This window comes from Epinephelus moara, chromosome 17 (genome assembly GCF_006386435.1).
Source record: "Epinephelus moara isolate mb chromosome 17, YSFRI_EMoa_1.0, whole genome shotgun sequence".
Classification (NCBI taxonomy): domain Eukaryota; kingdom Metazoa; phylum Chordata; class Actinopteri; order Perciformes; family Serranidae; genus Epinephelus; species Epinephelus moara.
The window spans coordinates 22,488,673-22,499,912 of NC_065522.1; the positions used below are offsets into that span (position 1 = coordinate 22,488,673).

At 41.6% G+C, this 11,240-nt stretch overlaps 1 protein-coding gene across 2 annotated transcripts in view; it reads right to left on the minus strand.

The window, feature by feature from the left end:
- Positions 1-4,540: 4,540 nt before the first annotated feature.
- Positions 4,541-11,240, minus strand: part of LOC126404102 (fibrinogen-binding protein-like) — a 10,944-nt gene continuing 4,244 nt past the window's right edge. Inside the window, exons 1-3 of one of the 2 annotated variants that reach the window (XM_050067096.1) lie at positions 5,824-5,974; positions 5,613-5,712; positions 4,541-5,388 (exon numbers count right to left, since the gene is read on the minus strand). In XM_050067096.1, coding sequence (XP_049923053.1) covers positions 4,823-5,388; positions 5,613-5,709 — 663 coding nt within the window. In that variant the 5' untranslated portion in view covers positions 5,710-5,712; positions 5,824-5,974 and the 3' untranslated portion in view covers positions 4,541-4,822. Of the gene's footprint in view, positions 5,389-5,612; positions 5,713-5,823; positions 5,975-11,240 lie in introns of those variants that run through there. The other variant, XM_050067098.1, reaches the window with a different exon arrangement.

Below are 11,240 nucleotides of genomic sequence, written 5' to 3' on the forward strand. Positions count from 1 at the left end.
AATCTCCAGTCCATAAAACTCTCATCCACAGAATCCACCAGCACTGGATGAGGGAGAGACGGAGAAGGGGTGATGAGCTGGGCCTGAGTGAGAGGTCGGGAGGAACATTTAGAGGAAGTTGTTCAGCTCACCAGCACCCTCTTCCTCACTGGCAAGCCTTGTCTTTTAATGGGCATGAAGACAGGAAATGACCCAGCTGAGAACAGTAGATGCAGCGGCCCTCCTGCAGACAGCGCTCTTGTTCCTCTGGAGTGAGTCTGGCTCTTCCAACCCGCATGGGCTCCTCCAGTGCAGCAGGGGTGTTAATACGGATAGCAAGTGCTATTACGGACTCCAAATCACCTGGTAACTCAAGGGGGGGCAATCTCAATCTTATCAGGTCAGCCAACCCATGGAGGAAGGTATCAAGCAAGGAGGCAGCATTCCAGCCACTTTCCGCTATCAGGGTGCGAAACTCAATGGCGCAGTCCGCGACTCGTCGCTTGCCTTGGTGAAGACCCACCAGTACTTGTGCAGCCTCTTGACCAGGGGTGGTGTGGTCAAAAATCTTGCTCAGCATTTCAGTGAACAGGCTCAAGGAGTTGCAAACAGGGAATCTCTAGCCCATTATGCTGTGGCCCAGGCTTCAGCTGTGCCAGAAAGGTAAGTGATGGTAAATGCCACCTTGGAGCACTCAGAGGGAAATGAGGATCCCTGCAGCTCAAAATGAAGCCCACACTGGACCAGGAAGGATCGGCAGTTACCAGAGCCTCCAGAGAAACATTCAGGCTTGGCTAGGTGAGGGGAAAAAGCAGGAGCGGGGGCCAGAGCCAGTGGAGGAAGCGGTTGTGGAGCAGATACAGGAGCTGAGGCAGTGGCAGGCATAGGAACAGGAGAAGAAGGGATGAGAAACTCAATGTGGCTCACCGGGTGTTGAAGCTGGTTGCTCAGGTGGCTCACGTGACTGCTAATGGAGGCCTGGAAATCCTCATGGTGCTCTTTAAGTTCTCTTACACCTATATTCACTGCAGTGAGCTGCTCCTCGTGATGGTGGATCTGTTCTCTTGGAGCACGAATGGCAGCATGCACAGGATTAGAGTTGGCTGAGTCCATGGTTTGGTGCCAGTTCGTACTGTTAAAACTGGTGAACCAGGAGAGAATGGACTCAAACGCACGACTCAAGAGGCAGTTCAGGTAAGTAAATGAGTCTTTACTGGTCGGAAGATAGGTTTGGTATACACAGGACGATCAGTAGAGGCAAACAAATCCAAAGGGACAAGGCAGAGGTAGAGTCAAAAAACAGGCTAAGTAAAAAAAAAACAAGAAAGAGGCACAGGGAAACAAAGGGCTGGAACATTAGACACACAAGTAGCTACGACAAACTGGCACAGAGAGAAAACAAGACACACACTAAATACTGTGGTGAAGGGAAGGATAACAAGGCACAGGTGAGGCTAATCAGGGCCGGACAGACAATCAGACACAGATGAAGCCATCAAAACGGAGGGAAAACACTTAGGGGCAGGAAGTGATCTGAAATGAGATGAGATGTGAGTTTCAAAGTAAAACAGGAAATGACATGAATGAATGCATGGATAAAAACACAATAAAAGAAACTTGAGCTGTGACATTGACGGCAACTACATTCATTACTGTAGGTGCAATTAAACCTTTGCAAGTAAAAAGTACTCATACTTATAATACTTAATACATACACATATTCAGCGAGCATAAACATGTAGACAGCAATATTTCATCCTGCTCTGTCCACAGTTCCTCATCACAGTAAAATGCACAAAAACGCAGATATTTAAACTGAGACAAACCTTTTTATTTCACGTGGTCACAAGCTTTTACAACAATTTCAACTGTCAACTTTATTTGTCCCCAAAAGACAACTGGTTTTACACCATAGAGTGCAATAAAATGTGATCCCATTATCATTAAGACAATGCCTCAGGTGGTTTTATTGTACATAGTTTGGTGGTCATGATGATACCAATTAAGGTAGAATAGATACACATGTAATTATATCATACAAAATATACAGTTTAATTTTTTTGTACTTGTAAATGTGTGAAGCACATAAATTAGGCTGACATGATCCTTACTCAGTAATCTGTGTCTTATGTACTCTTGAGATTAAATGTTACCTTACATTATATTATAAATAAATGTTGCTCAGACAAGTGCTCATAATGACAACAGAACATTAAATAAATATGTTACAGATGGCTCTGTGTGTATCATGGTCCCATTTAATATACTTGTCCCTGGAATAATAAACATTAAATAACCTTCAGCAAACATAACATGGTGATCACTGAGAGTGTTTTTGCTATCATTATTACTTATATTTCTTGTCATCTCTGTTTGCTTCTTCTGGGGGGACGGTAGAAACCTCAGGAAGAGCAATTGAGGAGGGATCCCTCTTCCAGGACGGACAGATGTGCAATAGATGTCGTACAGAACAGATCAACATGATAAATTAACAGTAATCCGTATGACACAATGAGACAGAAAGAGAGACAGAGAGAGAGAGAGATGCAGGACAGACGGTAATGACAGTAGCTTACAACAACATTAATGAAAGTAATAATATTATAATTATAATTCTGGCTGTTTTGGTACAATATGTTGAAAGTATATATTAATATCTGTACATGGCTATTAAAACAAACAACATAAATGCAGGAAAGAAACACTGCACACTGTCTTCAAGTCACAAATTTATTCAACAAGACCAAGTTTCAATCCAGGATGGATCTTAAAGCATCAAGCATTTGGACCTGACGAATCTCCTACTTGGACCTAAACTTTGTCCTTTTTGAATACAATTTGTGGTACGTCTGTAGGCGTCATTTCACTATTAGGTAACTGAAAAATAAGAGAGTATACTTGTGAATTACAGACAGGATGTCGTGAGGGATTCTGGTTCTTAGCTTATTAAGCACTCGCCACCATGACAGCTACGTCAGCATCGTCAGCATCAGGACCGTCGCAACCGGACAGGCAAACTAGGCAATTGCCTAGGGCCCCGAGCTGGAAGGGGGCCCCCAGAGACGGCTGACATTGATCCATAACAATGACAATATGATGGAACCCCGATAGACTCTGGAACAATGAAAACACATTGGAATCCCCCCTAATGGGGCCCCCTACTAGCTGCTGCTTGCGAGTGGCTAAGTAGGGTGACCAGACGTCCCGCATTGTGCGGGACTGCACAGCATTTCTGTCTCTTTTCACGCGTCACGCAAATTGAGACCATGTCCCGCATGATTGGTTGCCACCCGCGCTAGCATTGTTGGAGTATCGTAGTACTACGGTACCTCATGGTACCACTACTGTGGGATAAGTTCAAAGTCCAGCCTCATGGTACCACTACTGTGGGATAAGTTCAAAGTCCAGTCGCAAGAGGGTGAGTGTCCATGCGCTGTCCAATAACGGTGCGTGCTGGCCACCTGTGGCACTGTGGTTAGATTTGTTTATATATGCTACAGTGATTTGTTTTCCACAGAGCTCTACAGTGTGAGCATTTTACTCGCATTTGCGACAAAAAATAGTTTTGCGCAAGCAAAACAAATCATTCAGGAGCACGCTGTGCAAGTACAGATTTCAACCAGCAGCAGAAACGAAAGGTGAATCCTGAGGAGGGTGGCTGGTTGATTTTTATTTCATTTATTTATTTTATTTTGATCCCCCCTATGTTAATCACTTATTGATGCTGTTTTTGAAGTGTGAATAAGTCAAGTAATTTATTCCATTGAAATATCATTGATGTATTAGGCCTATAGAAAAGTGATTTGTCTTTTTATAAATGACAAAAGGCACATCTGCCTCATTTTTTCTGTGGTACTACTCAGAACTGTGATACTTTCACTGGTGGCCCCCAGAGTGTCTTGAGTCAGAGTCGCTGTCTGCCAGCTCAGCTACGTCAGCATTGTCGTCGGAGACTGCATTTACACGTTTACATGCAGCTTGAGAATATCTTAGCTTGGAAAAAGAAGGAGATGACGAAGCAGCAGTGCAGTACCTCCCGACAAAAACAAAAAATAAACACACCATGGCAACCGAGAAGCAGAAGACACACTTCTGGACGGATGAGTAAACTACACTCATGCTCCGACAGCTGAAGGAGCTAAACATTTTGAAGTTTATGGATGGTAGGAAAATGCAAAACGCGGATTTATTTAAGTTTCTGAGCAAGGACCGGAAATAGTTCAATACGCACTATATTAAAAAGGACACAGCCTATCAAGGTGGAGTCAGACGTACTTGGTTAGAAATTAGATTTTGTCCTCTGCATATATACTCGGACATGACAAGAAGTCCGACTTGACTGATTAACCAAGCTATGAGCTTAGCTCAACTACTGCGTGCTCCACCACCTTATCTACGTCAGCAGAGGTCATCATGCTGGCCACATCATCTGCATCCCTGTTGCTCAACACCTCATCAGTGTCAGCGGGTGTCATGCTATTCGCCACCTCATCACCACCAGAAAAGTGGTTTTGAAATGAATTAATAAATATCACAGAAAAAATGCACAAAAATGCAGATATTGAAATGGACACAAACCTTTTATTTCATGTTGTCACAAGCTTTTACATCATTGTCACCTGTCAATTTTATTTGTCCCCGAAGGACAACTGGTTTAACACCACACAGTGCAACAAAATGTGGTCCCATTATTGTAAGACAATGCCTCGGAGGGCTTTAGTGTACATAGCCTGGCAATCAAGATGATACCTGTTTTACTGGAGAGCTGCAGAGATAGAACACATACACATGTATATATCGTACAAAATATACAATTTTTGAGGGATTCTGATTTCTTAGCTTATCAAGCACTTGCAACCACCTTGGCTGCGTCAGCATCATCGTCGGAGTCTGCGTCATCGTCAGAGTCTGCATCGTCATCGTCAGAGTCTGCGTCATCGTCAGAGTCTGCGTCAGCAGAGTCTGCGTCATCATCAGAGTCTGCGTCAGATTCAGAGTCTGCATCAGAGTCAGAGTCTGCATCAGAGTCAGAGTCTGCGTCATCATCAGTGTCGCTGTCTGCTGCTACAGCTACGTCAGCATCATCGTCAGAGTCTGCGTCATCATCAGCGTCGCTTGCCGCAACCAGATCATCTGCGTCAGCGGAGGTCATGTTGCTTGCCACCTCATCTGCGTCAGCGGAGGTCATCATGCTGGCCGCATCATCTTCATCCAAGCTGCTCAACACGTCATCTGTGTCAGCGGAGGTCATGTTGCTTGCCACCTCATCTGCATCAGCATTGTTCATGTTGCTCAGAATCAGGTCCAGAATGTCAGAGTCGGACATTGCATCATCGAGAGTGACGTCTTTGAGCGCCTTGTCTATTGCAGGGCCGTTCTTGGCAATAGCATCGTCCAGAGCCTTTTCATCTTTAGAAGTAATTGCATCCATAAATAAAAGAAAGTTAGTCAAAGTGTTGTCTGTAAAGAACTTGACAAGTTTTGTAATTGTTTTAAAAATTGCACAAGACACTTACTTTCTAACATGCATGCAGAGTTATGGCATTGCATCAATACATAAGACATCTGGTGTACATATCACACTACTTGAAATATTATGACAACTATGACATCACATTAGATCATCTAGTTACCTGGGTCTACTGCAGCAGCCTTTTTGGCTGGTGCTGCTGGTGCTGCAGTGATCACAGCCACCAAAGCAAAGGCCAGCACCAAAGTTTGGATCTTCATTTTCTGAAAGAAATCATAAAAACTTACATAAATACTATCAAACGGTCTGTGAGCATTTAAGTAACTGACTCTGTTGGGTTTGTGAACGGAGTGAAATAAATGTACTGGACTCACCTTCAGTTTGCAGTTGCTCTCAGGTCCAAATGACTTCAACTCGAAACAGGAGTATTCTGACTGTCTGACCGATGCACCTCAAATTTATACCCCTTTGACCAAAGTATGTTTGTTTACAGTAAGTACAGCATCCAATGAAAAGTTTCCAGGGTTTGATGGTCTATGACAAACAATGCCTGAAGGCTAATGATGTAATGCAAAGACACACTGTGACATCAAGGATCAAGTGAACGCTTGTATCACTTTTATTTGCTAATGTTGAATATTGATCAGGTGTACAGTATGCTTGGAAGTCCTTGGGAGTCTTTTGTGGGAAAAATAAAATGATCATAAGAACAAAGAGCCTCTAAAACTCTGAAACCACAAAAGTGACTTGACTTTTAGATGCTCAAAAACTTTTTCGTTGTTTTTTTAAACTCTCACTCTGAATTGGCAAATATCCTGAGGCTCAGGTAAGTTTGCTAATTAACTGACCAACTCAGCAAACAACTGGTTTTAAACAAGGGTGGGGAAACTGCAGGGTGCTCCTGGAATCATTTTTCTCTTTTAATGCTAACAGTTGTTTACTGTTCATTCAAAGATCCCCATTATAAACATATGAATGTGCCTCTAGTCTTCCTGGGGTCCTCCACATTGAAATAAAGTACAAACATAAAATAGTACAGACAAATTAAGATCTTAAAACAATCAAAATACCAAACTGATACCCAAATGATAGAAAATGAGATGTAATTGTAGACTAAACCAGGATTCAACAAAGCAGCAGAAAGGAAAGACACTACAAACATACGTGATAATATAACAAGCACACTAATCAGATAAATGTATTTATTTAACAAAACATTTATTTAAATTTGAATTTTACATTGCTACTATGCCAGGAAATAATAATTTAAAAAAAACTATTCACAGATAGGCAACCAAACATACAAATTGCAAATTATGGCAACATGTAAATCCACATAAAGAGTCTCAAAAAATTAATTAATTGGTATAGTTAAACAATAAAATGAATAAGTCAGTAACAGTTTTGGCCAAATTCACAATTAAATCAGCACAGCACCCTATGACTCCGTAATCTAAATTATTTAATGACAGGAGCCCATAGGATCATCTAGCATTAGCTGCTTTGTGCCGACCTTAATTTTGTCATGTTTTCCTGATTTGGCGTCCTTCTTGTTCATTTTCTGACTCAAGCTCATTGTAGTCAAGAGTTTGTCATGCAGTCTAGTGTTCATTTGTCGACTACATCTCTGCTTTTGGCTATTTTAGTTCAGGGTCTGGTGGAGCTGGGTGTTCAAGCATCTTTCTTGGTCATGACATAGCCGGAAGTCCAATGGATACATTTATAGAAGAATGAGGATATAAAAATAAGAACATAAAATAGGGCTGTGTGCTTATCTTATGGCAAGAGCATTGTAATGGTCATTTTTTCATTCATGGTAGATTTTATATCAAAAGGCAGAGAGTTCGACATTGCTACTGTATGGACCTGTATATAAAGGTAGATTCAAGAAAAATCATTCTTGGCCCCGGGAGCATTATTTGTTTTAGGCTGTACCTCTCTCCTAACCCAGAAGGGCAGGGTTCGAACTATGTGGGAGCCAGTGGGAGCTGAGCTCCCATAAAGAGGGCATTAGCTCCCATGAAAGCTGTAAAACCATACCATCTGTGGGGGTCTCTAACAAAACATTAAGGACCACTATTTTATTACAAATTATGTATTTTTCAATGTAATGAGTATTATTTACATTAGCGAGATAAATAACTTGTCCAAAATAAGGACATGTTTTCCAAAAGAACAACGATATTCTCCCGTGAATGACAGGCCTTTGGCTGCAATTACATACACCCAGTGGGTGAGGAGCTCACAAGCTACACCTTCAGAGCTTAAGGTTGCTGGTTTGGGCAAATAAAATCAAAAGCAGCAAAGAAGCAAAACAAAAAACCAAGGCAGCAGCTCACTTGCTACAAAACAAAAGCATAATTAATCTTATGCAAGTACTCCCTATGACAACGCAAGACAAGCGAACAAAACGCAAAGAATATAAATCACCGGCTATACAGCAAACCTCTGTCTGGCTTTCCCCCCAGTTACTTGTTTGTAACTTCTTGGGAAGCTTGACAGCACACATAAAATTATACATACAATATATAGTAATAATACATTATTTAATCACAGTACGAAATACGCAGCAGTGGTACCATGTTTGCAATGTTGCCTTATAGCAAGAAGGCTCTCGTTTTGAATCAGCCAGCCGGAGCCCTTCAGTATGGAGTTTGATGTTCTCCCTTTTAAGCGTGGGTTTTCTCCGGGTTCTCCATTTCCTCTCACAATCCAATGACATGTAGGCTAGGTAAATGGTGGCTCTAAATTGCCAGTAGGTGTGAATGTGAGCCTGAATGGTTTTCTGTCTCTTTTCCAGCTCGCTGGTCGGTTTGAATCCACAGTCTGGTGACCTGCCCAGGCTGTACCTCACTTAGCCCCCCGCAACCCTGTACTAGGATAAGTGGTTATGAAACATGAACAAATGAATGAGTACAAAATACATAATGAACCCTCCCCCGAATATAAACATGTCTGTACCACATAGCAGTAATCAGTCAGCACACACCGCTACCTCAGGGTAGGAAACCTCCCAGACACTGAACTCTCCTATGAAAAGATTGTATTATTTTATGTTTCAACAAGACCACTAAAGATGCCACAACACTGTCATACATCCAATAGTTTCCTTACAACACAGCAAGAGGATCTATGGTTACAATCAGCGTACTGTTGGTAACTTCAGTCAGCATTAGGGATGGGTACTGAAATCTGGTATAATGAGCCCCTGGGCTAAATTCCCAAGACCATAGTACTGATAAGCGCTTAAGTTATTGGTTCTTTTATTACCTCCGCCAAGGAGGTTATGTTTTCGCCGGCGTTGGTCTGTTTGTCTGTTTGTTTGTCTGCAAAATAACTCAAAAAGTTTTGAACGGATTTTGGTGAAATTTTCAGGAAAGGTGGATAATGGGACAAGGAACAGATGATAAAATTTTGGTGGTGATCGGTTGAAGTAAAGTGGATGAAATAATAAAATAGCTCTAAATAGCACTGTGTATTCACCGAGTTTTAGAATAGACTCATTCCATAAACAGACGTGCGCCACCGGTTGGCAGTGGCGAGTAGGCCTACTTGGGCTCGTCAGGAATACATAAAGTCTATCGTCTGACTGACCTGACACAGTGAAAACATAAAGTCTATCGTCTGACTGAATAGGGGCTTTCCTGACTCAATGACACGGTATGTACAAGACGCTGCTGTTGATTAAAACTGCCTCCCAACTTGATGTTTTGGACATGCGCATAACGTTAGCGATTGACAAACATTAGGGGAACTGCCCATTGGTCCGACAGCCCATTGGTCCGACATCCCATTGTTCCGACTATATTAAACCCATTGTTCCGAAGTCCGTTCCAAAATCATCATGGTGCTCTGTGGTTAAGGTCTGGTTAGGTTTAGGCACAAAAACCACTTGGTTAGGGTTAGGAAAAGATCATGGCGTGGGTTAAAATGAAAAAGAAAGTGACAAACACATAAGCTGTGAGCCTGCTTCGCCTCAAGCCTTTCCCAGCTGACCCAGAGCTGGTTGCGGCGCACCATCAAGGCAGAAATACGCCCGCCGGGAGCCATTCAGCACCGTGGACCGTCGGACTAATGGGATGTCGGACCAATGGGCTGTCGGACCAATGACATGGACCCAACATTAGCGGTTAGTGAAAGTTAGCTAAACATTAGCAATTACCTAATGTTAGCCAACGTTACCAATTACCTAACGTTACCCAATGTTAGCAATTACCTAACGTTAGCGATTACATTGAAGACATCTTCAGCTGGTACTAGAGCCAGCACATTTTTAAACAGCCATAAATGGCAACGTTGCCTATTTCTTTCCTACAGGTGTGTTTATTCCTGCCGTTACAAAAGGTAGCATAACGTTAGGAATTGACAAGGGTTAGCGGTTAGCGTAAGTTAGCTAAAAGTTAGCGATTACCTAACGTGGCGGGGGGGACATGAGGGGGAGGGAATATCACCTACTTGGCGGAGGTCTGCACTCTCTGAGTGCTTTTCTAGTTAGTACTTTTAAACATTTTGGTTTGATTCATTATCATCCTGCAACCTCTCACATGCACTCGGTGCAGGGGCTGACCTCGTCCACACAGACACACACACACACACACACACTCATGTGCGCGTGACACGGAGTAATGTTGGTGAACAGCAGAGAGGCTGTGGTGGAAACAAAGTGAAGATAGCTCAAAAATTACTAGAGTTGATGGCACCTATATTCATTACTGTAGGTGCAATTAAACCTTTGCAAGTAAAAAGTACTCATACTTATAATACCTCATGAACATGTGTATTTATGAGGTATTATAAGTACTCATACTTATAATACCTCATAAATACACATATCCAGCGAGCTTAAACATGTAGACAGCAATATTTCATTGTGTTCTGTCCACAGTTCCTCATCACACAGTACAAAATCTCAAAAATGCAGATATTGAAACTGAGATAATCCTTTTATTTCACGTGGTCACAAGCTTTTACAACGACTTCAGCTGTCAGCTTTATTTGTCCCAAAAAGACAACTGGTTCTACACCATAGAGTGCAATAAAATGTGATCCCATTATCATTAAGACAATGCCTCAGATGGCTTTATTGTACATAGTTTGGTGGTTATGATGATACCAATTTTGCTGTAGATCAGGCGTCACGTTGGAGAGCTGCAGAGGTACAATAAATACACATGTAATTATATCATACAAAATATACAGTTTTATTTTTTTGTACTTGTAAATGTGTGAAGCACATAAGTTAGGCTGACATGATCCTTACTTAGTAATCTGTGTCTTATGTACTCTTGAGATTAAATGGTACCTTACATTATATTATAAACAGATGTCGCACAGACAAGTGCTCGTAATGACAACAGAACATTTAATAAATGTGTTACAGATGGCTCTGCGTGTATCCTGGTCCCATTTAATATACTTGTCCCTGGAGTAATAAACATTAAAGGGCCAGTGTGTAATATTTGGCATGGTTTATTGTCAAATCTGAATCTGAATCTGAATATTCTACCCATTAATATGTTTATATAAGTGTATAATCGCTATAAAATAAAATTCGTTTGGTTTTCGTAGCCTTATAATTATGCTTTTATATATATATACAGTGGTGTGAAAAAGTGTTTGCCCNAATATGTTTATATAAGTGTATAATCGCTATAAAATAAAATTCGTTTGGTTTTCGTAGCCTTATAATTATGCTTTTATATATATATACAGTGGTGTGAAAAAGTGTTTGCCCCCTTCCTGATTTCTTACTTTTTTGCATGTTTTCCGCACTTAAATAATCCAGCCAGCC